The sequence below is a fragment of the Entelurus aequoreus genome, linkage group LG09 (genome assembly GCF_033978785.1).
Source record: "Entelurus aequoreus isolate RoL-2023_Sb linkage group LG09, RoL_Eaeq_v1.1, whole genome shotgun sequence".
Lineage (NCBI taxonomy): Eukaryota > Metazoa > Chordata > Actinopteri > Syngnathiformes > Syngnathidae > Entelurus > Entelurus aequoreus.
The window spans coordinates 19,778,822-19,794,722 of NC_084739.1; the positions used below are offsets into that span (position 1 = coordinate 19,778,822).

Below are 15,901 nucleotides of genomic sequence, written 5' to 3' on the forward strand. Positions count from 1 at the left end.
ACGCAGACAAACTATTTTTTAGCAGCGACCTCTGCTGCTTTACTGTGAACTGGCCGTGATGTCCTGCTGCTCCTGCAACGAGTCTCAGCTTGCAAAATTATTTTAGAATATAAATCATGCCTCTCATCTGGATATTAGAAGGATTTAGCCATAAATCTAGAAGTTGTTCATCAGTGACATTCCGAAGACCATGACCGAAGACAGTGTCTGCAGGGAGAATTTTAAATCTTTATATAAAAGGGAAGATATAAACATCCTATCAGTCGTCATCGAAGTAAGAGCAGACATCGTACAGTAAGTTGTCATTTTAGTATGTTTGGAGTTTGTATTTCTTGTTTAGCACTTAGCAATACTGCTACATATTGCTTAGTGTTGCACTAAACCTGGATCTGTTTAGCAGAGCTTCTAAAACTTGCAGCTCATCCTCCTCCTTATATTCAGGATCAACGATATAAAGTTCTGGATCATCATTTGTACCAAAGTAATTGTTGTTGGCTCTCAGAAAGTTTGCATGATTTGCATTGTTGTTGGTGGGGAAGGGATCCGCGGTTCCTAGCTCTACGTCACGCGATCACGTGACTTTCTAGCTCATTATCTCTCAAAATGGTTCGGGAATGTCTGTGAGATTGATACTATTTTGGTCATATCTATTTACTCGCAAACTTTGTAAGTCTTTTGGTGACATAAATCAGATACCGTATTTTTTGGACTATAAGTCGCAGTTTTTTTCATAGTTTGGCTGGAGGGTGCGACTTATACTCAGGAGCGACTTATGTGTGAAATTATTAACACATTACCGTAAAATATCAAATCATATTATTTAGCTCAATCACGTAAGAGACTAGACGTATAAGATTTCATGGGATTTAGCGATTAGGAGTTACAGATTGTTTGGTAAACATATAGCATGTTCTATATGTTATAGTTATTTGAATGACTCTTACCATAATATGTTACGTTAACAACTTTTTTATGCGTCATATAACGTACACTTATTCAGCCTGTTGTTCACTATTCTTTATTCATTTTAAATTGCCTTTCAAATGTCTATTCTTGGTGTTGGGTTTTATCAAATAAATTTCCCCCAAAAATGCGACTTATACCCAAGTGCGACTTATATGTGTTTTTTTCCTTCTTTATTATGCATTTTCGGCCGGTGCGACTTATACTCCAGAGCGACTTATACTCCGAAAAATACGGTATATCTGACAATAGCTTCAATATAGAGGCAACTTGTTTTTGCACTCTACTGGTACTTTAAGTTGAGGTACCACTGTATTGTTTTTTTATAGTTATCATCACACATTTGTTTTTTTACGGTCGTGTCTATGTTGGCATCACAAGAGCCACAAAAAAACCAAAGAAAGAAACTAAAAAGTTCAGTTTGTTTAGCATCCATATTGACTTTGGGGTTTGAACTGAACCTTGGTAAAACAGCGGAACTCTGGATACGACAAACTAGGACTCATTTCCATCAAACACATTAAAGCCTTCACTGCTTTCTAAGAACCGGAGTGGCTCGTCAAAAAAGGAAACGTTTCGAAGACTTCCCTGGAAGCCCCTCGAAAACAACCCCCATGTCAGGACTGATAGGTTGGTGTGCAGTTCAAATCCTCCAAAGTACAGCAGCCCGCCGTAGTTCAAGGCTACGTATCGTCCGAGTGGCTCCACGTCCTCGCTTAGAATCCCCGTGTTGTTTAAGTCCGCTTGGATGACAGTAGAGTTGACCACAAAGGAGACGTGGTGCCACGTCTGGCAACACAATGTCGGACTGGCCGGCAGAGAAACGATAGAAACGTTCTCGCCGAGATTAACGGCCACTTTAAGTTGTCCTTTCTCAAGCCCGACAGCCAGGAAGTCATCGTCCTCATGTCCCGCCTTCCCTAACCACATGATCAGACAGTCAGTCGTCTCCGCACGGAAGCTGAAAGACACCCGAGTGTATCTTAAATGTCTCCTGTTGTACTTCCCATCCAGGTATTTCACATACGACTGTCCCACGAACTTCAAAGTACCAGTGGCTACCTCTCTGGTGCAGTACCTCCCTCCCCGCCCTAGGGGGCAAATGCAGCGGTAGGAAGCGACGCCGACCGGAGCACAAACGGCGCCTTGCCCGCAGATGTTGTTGACGCAGCTGAGCGACCGGTCACAAACCGGGCCGGTCCACGCCGACGGACACTCGCACGTGACGGCGTCACTTCCTGTCGAGCTGCATCGACCTCCGTTCTTGCACACCTTGTATCCGCAGGCGCCCCCGTCCCAGTCGCCGACGTTCGCCCCGCTGAGAGCTCCTCTCTCCGTCAACTCCAGCTCCAGCCCGTTCAGGATCACCTCCCGTATTCCGCCGTCGAAGCCCGGCGGTTCTCCTCCCGTGGCGTCTGCGGGTATCAGAGCGGGGACGCCGCCGACGAAGACGTCGGTGGTGACGTCCAGGGTGCTCATCTTCTCTGTGGCATCGTGCGTCACCTCCTCGCCATCCAGGGTTAGGAATCCGCGCCGACCGATCCGACCCGCCGTGACGGTGTGCCACGTTCTAGCGTGCAGGTCTACTTTGTTAACGCTTTGAAGGACGTGGGTAGCGTCCCCGAGATTGTACCTCAGCTGCACCACATTGGACGTCAAAGACAGGCAGAGGAAGTCTCCTGCAGGAAATAAAACAGAACCAAATTGAAAGAAAATATATTTGATGTAATAGACCGTGCCTCAAACTCTTCCCACAAATTACTCAAAGTCTCGACACTTTGGTCAATCCGCCTTACTTACACCAATCAAATTTGTTTGAGACGCACAAGTTATACTTGCCAACCTTGAGACCTCCGAATTCAGGAGATTTGGGGGGGTTGAGGTAGGCGACGTCGGGGGGGGGGGGCGGGGTTAACACTTATTTGGAACATCCCACAGGTGAACAGGCTAATTGGGAACAGGTGGGTGCCATGATTGGGTATAAAAGCAGCTCCCGTGAAATGCTCAGTCATTCACAAACAAGGATGGGGTGAGGGTCACCACTTGGTGAACAAATGCGTGAGCAAATTGTCCAACAGTTTAAGAACAACATTTTTCAACGAGCTATTGCAAGGAATTTAGGGATTTCACCATCTACGGTCCGTAATATCATCAAAAGGTTCAGAGAATCTGGAGAAATCACTGCACGTAAGCGATGATATTACGGACCTTAGATCGCTCCGGCGGTACTGCATCAAAAATCGACATCAGTGTGTAAAGGATATCACAATACATTACGAAAAATGTCCATGCACCATACATTCTTCTTAATTATACCCATTTAAATGTACTACAATGCATGATGGGAAAAATGCAAAACTCTCTCCACATTTTAGAAAATTATAATAATTGTTAATTATATAGCCATTATTCGGCCAAATATTTCTAGCCCAAGGCGTCCTCCAGGTCAAAAGGTTTGGACACCTCTGAGCTACAGTAGACTTCTTCCTTAAATAAGCAAAATATGAAGGAAATGGGACTTGTCAAAATGCCATTTTACTTGTTTCAAGTTCACATGTCTCAGATTCTAGTACATATTACTGAAGATAAGCTAATTGTTCCAAGAAAATACATTATTTTTCAAATTAATTAGGGTGATACTTTTAACTGTCCATAGGTGTGAGTTTGTCCATATATGCTGGGATAGGCCCCAGCTCACCTGTGACCGCACGCAGCATAAGCAGTAAAAAATATACTGTATGTATACAGTCGTGGTCAAAAGTTTACATACACTTGTAAAGAACATAATGTCATGGCTGTCTTGAGTTTCCAATAATTTCTACAACTCTTATTTTTTTGTGATTGGAGCACATACTTGTTGGTCACAAAAAACATTCATGAAGTTTGGTTCTTTTATGAATTTATTATGGGTCTACTGGAAATGTGACCAAATCTGCTGGGTCAAAAGTATACATACAGCAATGTTAATATTTGGTTACATGTCCCTTGGCAAGTTTCACTGCAATAAGGCGCTTTTGGTAGCCATCCACAAGCTTCTGGTTGAATTTTTGACCACTCCTCTTGACAAAATTGGTGCAGTTCAGCTAAATTTGTTGATTTTCTGACATGGACTTGTTTCTTCAGCATTGTCCACGTGTTTAAGTCAGGATTTTGGGGAGGCCATTTTGAAACCTTAATTGTAGCCTGATTTAGCCATTCCTTTACCACTTTTGACGTGTGTTTGGGGTCATTGTCCTGTTGGAACACCCAACTGCGCCCAAGACCCAAGAATTTGGAGGTAATCCTCCTTTTTCATTGTCCCATTTAAAGCACCAGTTCCATTGGCAGAAAAACAGGCACAGAGCATAATACTACCACCACCATGCTTGACGGTGAGCATGGTGTTCCTGGGATTAAAGGCCTCACCTTCTCTCCTCCAAACATATTGCTAGGTATTGCGGCCAAACAGCTCAATTTTTGTTTCATCTGACCACAGAACTTTCCTCCAGAAGGTATTATCTTTGTCCATGTGATGTCAGATGTAACAAAAATTGAGCTGTTTGGCCACGATACCCAGCAATATGTTAGACCCATAATAAATTCATAAAATAACCAAACTTCATGAATGTATTTTTTGTGACCAACAAGTATGTGCTACAATCACTCTATCACAAAAAATAAGAATTGTAGAAATTATTGGCTTTATGCTCTTTACAAGTGTATGTAAACTTTTGACCACGACTGTGTATATTTGAAGTGCCAATATGTATCTTACCAGCTCTCTCCCCAAGACGCTGTGCAATATAAACAAGGACGCCCCCAGGTGACAAAGGCTGGAACTGCAGCTGCAACACAGTCCTGTGCCTTACATTCATTGGGGGGAAGGACATCCACGAGGACTGTTCTGCACTGAAGAATGGATCGCTGATGCTCACAGCTGCAAAGGGGACAAAAGCGCTAAGTTAAATAATGGAAGAGCAAAACGCTTCCTTGTTGACAAAAACAAAACACGTGTTAATGATGAAGATTTGCTTTGACGGCGTGACCTTTCTCGCAGTGGAGTCCTGCCGTGCCCAGGGGACACTGACAGGTATATCCATTGGGAAGCGGGATGCAGGTGGAGCCGTGGGCGCACAGAGGCGGGGGGGTGTGCGCTGCATCGCACACCCACACCTTCTCCGAGCAGAGCGCTCCCTTCAATCCAAAAGGGCACTGGCAACTTGCAGGAGGAAACACAAGCTTACAGTTATTAGTTTATTAAAAAAAGAAGGAACTTCAAAGATATTTGGACTTACTACACGGACGAACCGGAGTCCATGCATGTCCCTCCATTCCTGCACTGGACATGAACACAAGGGTCGAGCCCACACTGGCCCACACTTCTCCCATAGGCTGGATGGCCCACAGTTTGGAATGTTCCATTTCTTCTTGTTCGAAAATGCACATCCAAAATGCATCCTTTGACAAAAAACAGACAAGGAAACTGTGTTTCAGAAGCATGACGGACTTAACACCACAATGGAAGTAACACACAAGGCCAAACTGCTAATAAAAGTGAGAAAATATAATACAGTGCAAAGACCTACCAAGTCATACATTACGATGTTTATTCAACTGATGAATGAGATTACATGGTTTTTTTAAACTCAAAATAACACTCTTTATAAGCAACTAATGTTTTTTTCTAACGATATATCTGAATGTAGCATTGATTAAATTAATACAATTCTAATAGATAGCCAATAGATACTTGTTAAACAATGTGATATAACGTTTTGAGTGAAAGAAGAGTCAAATGTTCCAAAAATCAATACTATTTGGATTCAACAACTACATTGAGCAAAATGTACGCTGCAAAGAACAAAATGTAAAAATTGTTATGATAACCATAGAAGCAGCAATGTAAAGTACAGTACAGCAGGGTTGTGCCACACTTTTTCAGCAGGCGAGTTACTTTTCAAATGACCAAGTCAAGGTGATCTAATGACCACAAATTGAACTGTTTTATGTATAAATACATCAAAATGTTATATATATATATATATGTATATATATATATATATATATATATATATATATATATATATATATATATATATATATATATATATATATATATATATATATATATGTATATATATATATATACATATATATATATATATATATATATATATATATATATATATATATATATATATATATATATATATATATATATATATATATATATATATATATATATATATATATATATATATATATATATATATATATATATATATACACTACCGTTCAAAAGTTTGGGGTCACCCAAACAATTTTGTGGAATAGCCTTCATTTCTAAGAACAAGAATAGACTGTCGAGTTTCAGATGAAAGTTCTCTTTTTCTGGGCATTTTGAGCGTTTAATTGACCCCACAAATGTGATGCTCCAGAAACTCAATCTGCTCAAAGGAAGGTCTGTTTTGTAGCTTCTGTAACGAGCTAAACTGTTTTCAGATGTGTGAACATGATGAGGGTTTTCTAATCATCAATTAGCCTTCTGAGCCAATGAGCAAACACATTGTACCATTAGAACACTGGAGTGATAGTTGCTGGAAATGGGCCTCTATACACCTATGTAGATATTGCACCAAAAACCAGACATTTGCAGCTAGAATAGTCATTTACCACATTAGCAATGTATAGAGTGTACTTCTTTAAAGTTAAGACTAGTTTAAAGTTATCTTCATTGAAAAATAAGGACATTTTAATGTGACCCCAAACTTTTAAACGGTAGTGTATATATATATATATATATGTATATATATATATATATATATATATATATATATATATATATATATATATATATATATATATATATATATATATATATATATATATATATATATATATATATATACATATATATGTATATATATATATATATATATATATATATATATATATATATATATATTTATATATATATATATATATATATATATATATATACATACATAGTATATATATATATACATATATATACTGTATATGTATATATATATAGATATACATATATATATGTATATATTTATATATATACATATATATATGTATATATATATATATATATATATATATATATATATATATATATATATATAGATATACATATATATATGTATATATTTATATATATACATATATATATGTATATATATATATATATATATATATATATATATATATATATATATATATATATATTTATTTATATATGTATACATGTATATGTATGTATATATATATATATATATATATATATATACATATATATATATATATGTATATATATATATATATATATATATATATATATATATATATATATATATATATATACATATATATATATATATAAAAACATGCACCTGGGGATAGGTTGATTGGCAACACTAAATTGGCCCTAGTGTGTGAATGTTGTCTGTCGATCTGTGTAGGCCCTGTGATGAGGTGGCGACTTGTCCAGGGTGTACCCCGCCTTCCGCCCGAATGCAGCTGAGATAGGCTCCAGCACCCCCCACCATCCCAAAAGGGACAAGCGGTAGAAAATGGATGGATGGATGGATATATATATATAGTCGAGGGTTCTGTGGTTTATCCGTTATACAGTGCTCAATACCGCAGTAGAGCGGAATATACGTTAGGTAAGGAAAAATCACAGAGGCTATTTCATCCCTGCAAGCCTGTTTCGCAGGTTTCCCTGCTCGTCAGGGAATTTTATAAAATAATTTTAAAATGAAATAAAATACAATTATTTTTATAAAATCCCTTGACGAGCAGGGAAACCTGAGAAACAGGCTTGTAGGGATGATATAGCCTCTGTGTGTTTTCCTGACCTAACGTATATATACATATATATATATATATACCGGTGTATATATATATATATGACAAATGACAACAGTCGTAACTTCCTTCCACATGCTGCAATCTTCCTGAATTTTTTTAACCCTAAATTGCATGGCGCTGCGAGAGCCCTCGCAACGCTTTAATCGTGTTTGTTGTCTCTTAAGAAGTCTGCAGTGAGTAGTAATCAGTGATGATGTCGAAGGAAAAAGCGAACCATGTGATGTGTTTGTGAAATTATAATTAGTATGCTCAAAATGAGCAAAATACGTAAATAATGCACCCGGTACTACATTACATATATACTTACAGTGTGTATACAAAACGTTGACGGAGGTGTTTGGATGTTTTTTAGAGCTGTATTGGCAGAATAGAGCGACTCCAAAAGGCTCCATTGTAAGCGGACTTTTGCTCGCATTTATTTACGAGTCAGAATGGAGAAAAAAAGGAATAAATGTGTACTTGTCTTGCATAAGGATTGTGAGTGATAGGAAAATTTTTTAAAAAAAAGTGCAGTTTCCCTTTAAATCCATAGAGAGAGAAGGCCATGCTGTCACATATTGCCAAAATAACAATAACGTGAAAGCTTTTCTCCCAGCATTCACACAATAATCAAACAAGTCTGTCACCAGCTGTCATCTAGCATCTCCCGTCCTGTTTGCCTTTTGCTTCCATAATTCAATTCCATCCAGGCAATATTTATTTTGGCCTGTACCTGCACAGCAAGAAGAGTCCCCCCCCCCCCCCGCCCCCCCCTTCTTCTACTGCACTACTCACTGGCACAAACAGGATGCAGAATAAATGTCATGCTCGTTCATGAATATTCATGCACTGATGCCATCTACTTGGCAGACTCAAGTGACGGTTGCAGTAAATAAACACTCACACAGCACATAGACTTATAAAATATAGACTGTATATTTTTAAATCCGTTGAACGCCCGGGCTTCACGCGGCGCCGAACGAATGACCCTAATAGAAATGTTTGCATGGGACGGTGTCGAGACTCGACAAACACTCTTCCCAGTTGCATGTTATTTGATCAGCGGCTCAAATTGACTGACTGATTCATTTCAGGAGTCACCGCGTCTCCTCCGCCACCTTTCCACAGGGGGAGTGTGAAAGTGTTGATAACCGGGAGTGAAGTGCATTATCAGTGTGTTCACTGCCAGCCATCATGATTAGGGCTCCAGGAAGGTCACACAGATCTGATTAGACGCCCATGAGTTCTCATTACATCCTCTGCACCGGGGCCATGCCTGCACCGGTGTTGAGCTTACCAATATCTAGGGCCGTGTCGGGCGCTTTACGTGAACTGAATCCTCACCGCAGCTGATTTAATTTTTTTTTGCTTCGGTTTAGTCCTAATTGAAGCTGGAATAATGAATGTGGTCGCGATGGCATCCGTCAGTCAGTATATTTCCATGCACTAAATTAGTCCTAAAATAAAATACATTTTCACGCAAGTACAGTCGTGGTCAAAAGTTTGCATACACTTGTAAAGAACATAATGTCATGGCTGTCTTGAGTTTCCAATCATTTCTACAACTCTTATTTTTTTGTGATAGAGTGATTGGAGCACATACTTGTTGGTCACAAAAAACATTCATGAAGTTTGGTTCTTTTATGAATTTATTATGGGTCTACTGAAAATGGGAGCAAATCTGCTGGGTCAAAAGTATACGTACAGCAATGTTAATATTTGGTTACATGTCCCTTGGCAAGTTTCACTGCAATAAGGTGCTTTTGGTAGCCATCCACAAGCTTCTGGTTGAATTTTTGACCACTCCTCTTGACAAAATTGGTGCAGTTCAGCTAAATTTGTTGATTTTCTGACATGGACTTGTTTCTTCAGCATTGTCCACGCGTTTAAGTCAGGACTTTGGGAAGGCCATTCTAAAACCTTAATTCTAGCCTGATTTAGCCATTCCTTTGCCACTTTTGCCGTGTGTTTGGGGTCATTGTCCTGTTGGAATACCCAACTGCGCCTAAGACCCAACCTCCGGGCTGATGATTTTAGGTTGTCCTGAAGAGTTTGGAGGTAATCCTCCTTTTTCATTGTCCCATTTAAAGCACCAGTCCCATTGGCAGAAAAACAGGCCCAGAGCATAATACTACCACCACCATGCTTGACAGTGGGCCTGGTGTTCCTGGGATTAAAGGCCTCACCTTCTCTCCTCCAAACATATTGCTGAGTATTGTGGCCAAACAGCTCAATTTTTGTTTCATCTGACCACAGAACTTTCCTCCAGAAGGTCTTATCTTTGTCCATGTGATGTCAGATGAAACAAAAATTGAGCTGTTTGGCCACAATACCCAGCAATATGTTAGACCTATAATAAATTCATAAAAGAACCAAACTTCATGAATGTTTTTTGTGACCAACAAGTATGTGCTCCAATCACTCTATCACAAAAAAATAAGAGTTGTAGAAATTATTGGCTTTATGCTTTTTACAACATGGACTCTTCAGACATGGACTTGTTTCTTCAGCATTGTCCACACATTTAAGTCAGGACTTTGTGAAGGCCATTCTAAAACTTAATTCTAGCCTGATTTAGCCATTCCTTTACCACTTTTGACGTGTGTTTGGGGTCATTGTCCCGTTGAAACACCCAACTGCGCCCAAGACCCAACCTCCGGGCTGATGATTTTAGGTTGTCCTGAAGAATTTGGAGGTAATCCTTGGAGGTAAATTGTCCCATTTTGCTGGGTATTGTGGGTATTGTGGCCAAACAGCAACATTTTTGTTTCATCTGACCACAGAACTTTCCTCCAGAAGGTCTTATCTTTGTTCATGTGATGTCAGATGAAACAAAAATTGTAGAAAGTTGTAGAAATTATTGGAAACTCAAGACAGACATGACATTATGTTCTTTACAAGTGTATGTAAACTTTTGATCGCGACTGTAAGTGGCATGTTCATTTCCTTCGATTGCTGACCAAATGCTGTGTGCCTCCGATACACTAGGGGGCGATTAGGATTGTGGGTAGAGGAAGAGGATGCTACATGCTAATAGCTGAAATAGTAATGTTGTGTACATGAATTTATAATTTGGGTTGTCAAATTTAACACATTAACGCAGTGTTTCCTCTGATTAATTTACCAATATTAATTTACCAATTTAATAATTGTACCCACTTGTCACCCTGGAAGTGGACCCCTACATCTGATCCCTTTTCAAGGTTTCTTCTTTTTCCCCCATCTGTTTTTTTTTTTTTAGTTTTTCCTTGCACGGATGTTAGATCAAGAGATGTCTCTGTCAGGTTGTGAAGCCCTCTGAGGAACTCATGCTTAAGGGCTATATAAATAAAAGGTTATTGATTGATTGATTACAAGTACGAGGACTAAAAATGCCAATAACAACGAAACAAGCAAAACACATACATTAGTTTGTTTTTGTTGAAAAAGTACAAGTTTATTTTGAAATGAAGCTCTTTAATATTTTTATATTTTGTCTTTTTATATTTTGTAGACCTAAATGAGATGAAATACGCTTTTATCCTACATTTTACATTATGTATCTTCAGCTTCAACTGACTGCATGGACATTTGCCCTTTTTTTCCGTCACTCTCTGTCCAATTCATGTCAGTTTTTAGAGGAAAAAGTCACTTTAGAGAATAGAGAATAGTAAATAAAGCACATCGAGTGTAACTGTGACTTTGTAAGCTAATCTGTGCCGATAACAATGCATACATGTTGTTTAATTTGGTGAAAAAGTCAATTAGTTCAATGGGAAGTAGGCCTGATTAAGATAAGAGTATTATCATGTGTTGCCTTGTTAAGTATGGGTCACTACACTTGTTTTTTTGTATGTGTCTTATTTTATTTACAATGAGTGTTTATGAGAATTATTTTTTTTTCTTTTTAACTGAGTCTAAGGTCGTTGGCCAGCTTTCTGGTCAGTTTTCATGCAACCGTTGGGCAGGCTTCATGCCAATAATTCACACTACAGTCTTTACTTAGGCTTTTTCACCCATTTATTTGACATTTACATTAGTACCTCAACTTAAGAGTGTTTTTAGATACAATATGTTACGTTTTAATTTGCAAGCAAAAATGTGTGTTCCAAGCATTAGTCGGCGTAGCAAATCTCGCAGTGAATCTCATAAGGTCCACCAGAAACATCTGGGCTTTCTCGCAAGCTTGAGCTTACAGCTAAAGTTCGACATAACTTTGTTTTTCCAGACATGGGAAGGAAGAAAGTGAGTGTGAAGGACAGTGCTGCGAAGAAGAAGTGGATGATATTCATTTAACTAAAGAAATATATTATCAAAAACATTACAGTGTGTCATAGCCAAGCAATTCATCTGAAGCAGAATGAGTGTAACGCCAGCCAGGAAAGTTAAAATAATATCTAAATGGTGGACATTTATCCATGAAAATATGCAAAAGCTGCTGATGGTGTGTCTGATGGGAGAAGCAGCTGCAAGGAAATACCATAGAAGTCGACTTTCCGACGTAGTAAACACTGTACATTATTATTATTTTACTTCATAAAATAATTGTAGTTGTTAGTAGTACACTCTATTGTATTGTTTTATACAATACCTATAATTAGAGATGTCCGATAATATCGGACTGCCGATATTATCGGCCGATAAATGCTTTAAAATGTAATATCGGAAATTATCGGTATCGGTTTCAAAAAGTAAAATGTATGACTTTTTAAAACGCCGCTGTACGGAGTGGTACACGGACGTAGGGAGAAGTACAGAGCAGTTGTGTCTCCCAGTCATACTTGCCAACCCTCCCGATTTTCCCGGGAGACTCCCGATTTTCAGTGCCCCTCCCGAAAATCTCTCGGGGCAACCATTCTCCCGAATTTCTCCTGATATCCACCCAGACAACAATATTGGGGAGCGTGCTTTAAAGGCACTGCCTTTGCGTGCCGGCCCAATCACATAATATCTATGGCTTTTCACACACACAAGTGAGTGCAATGCATACTTGGTCAACAGCCATACAGGTCACACTGTATAAACAACTTTAACACTGTTACAAATATGCACCACACTGTGAACCCACACCAAACAAGAATGACAAACACATTTCGGGAGAACATCCGCACCGTAACACAACATAAACACAACAGAACAAATACCCAGAACCCCTTGCAGCACTAACTCTTCTGGGACGCTACAATACACACACCCCGCTACACCCTAACTTTGTAACCTTGTTACATTGTTTAATGCATCCAGCGGGGCATCACAGCAAAATTAGGCATAATAATGTGTTAATTCCACGACTGTATATATCGGTATCGGTTGATATCGGAATCTGTAATTAAGAGTTGGACAATATTGGAATATCGGATATCGGCAAAAAAGCCATTATCGGACATCTGTAATTATAATTGTAATTTTTTTTCCCGTTTTACAGACATGGTACATGTCAAAATTGTGCGATTTTAATTTCAATGGGAGGCGTTGATTTTAGATATCTTTTGAGGTGAGAGCTTTGTCATAGAACCAATTTTACTCACCGCGTGAGATTGTATCATTCATTCTCGTGGCTGTTTACATCCCGCCCGGCGCGGACGTGCGTGGCGCTTAGCGCGCTCGCAGGACAGATCTTACATGATCTTACATGTCTTTTCCTGACTCTCTTGTTATCGTGCTTGGTGACTTTAACAAGGGAAATTTGAGCCAGGAATTACCAAAGTATAGACAGTTTATTAAATGCCCGACCAGAGAGGAGAACACGCTGGATCACTGCTACACTACATTGAGCAAGGCTTTTCATGCAGTCCCGCGCGCTGCTCTTGGACTATCAGATCACGTGATGGTGCACTTAATCCCTTCATACAGACAGAGACTGAAACTGGCTAAACCTGTTATGAGGAACATTAAGTGTTTCACCGCCGAGTCTGTGGACGAGTTGCGTGCTTGTTGGGAAACGACAGACTGGGACCACATATGCGGTCCTCTCCAAGGTTTCTCATAGTCATTCACATTGACGTCCCACTGGGGTGAGTTTTCCTTGCCCGTATGTGGGCTCTGTACCGAGGATGTCGTTGTGGCTTATACAGCCCTTTGAGACACTTGTGATTTAGGGCTATATAAATAAACATTGATTGATTGATTGATACATACAGTTCAATGAGGCGCGCATCATTCCAACGCGCACCAGGGTTTGTTATAACAACGACAAGCCCTGGTTCACACCCAAGCTCCGACAGCTGCGCAAGAAGAAGGAGGCTGCGTGGAGAAGTGGGGACCGAAGTACATACAGAGAAGCGAAGTACCACTTCACCAGGGAAGTGGAGAAAGCTAAATCTGTGTACTCTAACCATCTACAGGAACAGTTCCGCTCCAATGATTCTGTGGCAGTTTGGAGAGGTCTAAGGGCCCTTACGAACTATAAGCCCAAAACCCCCCAGGCCCTGAATGACCGGACTCTCGCTTAGGGCCTCAACACACATTACTGTCGTCATTAACGGCCTTCAGCTCATCAAAGCCATGCTCCCCCCACCATCACCCTCCCCACCAATGCCAGCACTTCATTAAAGGAGTTTAAGGACTCAAAGGACTCCAATGACATCACAGGACTCCAAAAACATCATAAGAGTGTAAAGACCCTCTCCATCAAAAAAGAGGATATACGCCGGCAGTTCTTGAAGCTGAATACGCGGAAGGATCCCGGGCCGGATGGTGTCTCCCCCTCCACTCTCAGACACTGTGCGGACCAGCTGGCTCCTGTCTTCACTGACATTTTTAACACCTCTCTGGAGCTATGCCGCGTGCCGTCCTGCTTTAAGACCTCTACCATTGTCCCTGTCCCCAAGAAAGCACGGATCACAGGACTAAATGACTACAGGCCGGTCGCGCTGACGTCTGTGGTCATGAAGTCCTTTGAGCGCTTGGTCCTGCCCCACCTCAAGGACATCACCGCCCCCCTCCTGGACCCACTGCAGTTCGCCTACAGAGCCAACAGGTCTGTGGATGATGCAGTGAACCTGGCCCTCCACTTCATCCTGGAGCATCTGGACTCCCCAGGAACCTACGCTAGGATCCTGTTTGTGGACTTCAGCTCTGCCTTCAACACCATCCTCCCTGGACTGCTACGAGACAAGCTCTACCAGCTCAGCGTGCCCGACTCCCTCTGCAGTTGGATTAATGACTTCCTGACAGACCGAAGACAGCACGTACGGCTGGGGAAGATTGTCTCGGACAGTCGAACCACAAACACTGGTACTCCTCAGGGCTGTGTACTCTCCCCCTGGCTCTTCTCCCTGTATACAAACTGCTGCACCTCCAGTCACCAATCCGTAAAACTGCTCAAGTTTGCGGATGACACCACCCTCATCGGGCTCATCTCGAATGGCGATGAGTCCGCCTACAGGAGAGAGGTGGACCGGCTGACGTCCTGGTGCGGCCTCAACAACCTGGAGCTGAACGCCCAGAAAACAGTGGATATGATCATGGACTTCAGGAAAGTCACAGCCCCTGATTGACTCTCCCACCCCCGTCCCCATTGTGGACTCCTTCCGTTTCTTGGGCACCACCATCACCCAGGACCTCAAGTGGGAGCTGACCATCAGCTCCCTCATCAAGAAGGCCCAGCAGAGGATGTACTTCCTGCGGCAGCTGAGGAAACTTAAGGTGACGACCGAGATGCTGGTGCAGTTTTACTCAGCCATCATAGAGTCCATCCTGATCTCCTCCATCACAGTGTGGTTCCCCGGCGCCACAGTCCAGGATAAGAATAGACTGCAGCGCATCGTACGTGCTGCTGAGAAGGTGATTGGCTGCAAGCTCCCATCCCTCCAGGACTTGTTCTCCTCCAGGACCAGGAGGCGTGTGGGTCGGATCACAGCTGACTCTTCTCACCCTGGACACACGCTATTCTCCCCTCTCCCCTCAGGCAGGAGACTACGCTCCATCCAGACCCACACCTCCCGCCACCTGAACAGTTTTTTCCCCTCGGCCATCAGGCAAATGAACAATAACTCCTAACAGCAGCTCCTTGAATTCCTTCTAAGTCTATCTGATAGCTCAGTTACAGCTCTTTTTATTACCAAATATGTGTTATATGTTTTTATGTCGCACGTTTGCA

At 40.9% G+C, this 15,901-nt stretch overlaps 1 protein-coding gene across 1 annotated transcript in view; it reads right to left on the bottom strand.

Annotated features, from left to right (window-relative positions):
• Positions 1–15,901, bottom strand: part of eys (eyes shut homolog) — a 635,999-nt gene that overhangs the window by 371 nt on the left and 619,727 nt on the right. Inside the window, exons 47-50 of the mRNA XM_062058295.1 lie at positions 5,238–5,400; positions 4,989–5,161; positions 4,718–4,879; positions 1–2,642 (exon numbers count right to left, since the gene is read on the bottom strand). The exon at positions 1–2,642 is cut by the window's left edge and continues 371 nt beyond it. Of these exons, the coding sequence (XP_061914279.1) occupies positions 1,459–2,642; positions 4,718–4,879; positions 4,989–5,161; positions 5,238–5,400 (1,682 nt within the window). The 3' untranslated portion in view covers positions 1–1,458. The remainder of the gene's footprint in view (positions 2,643–4,717; positions 4,880–4,988; positions 5,162–5,237; positions 5,401–15,901) is intronic.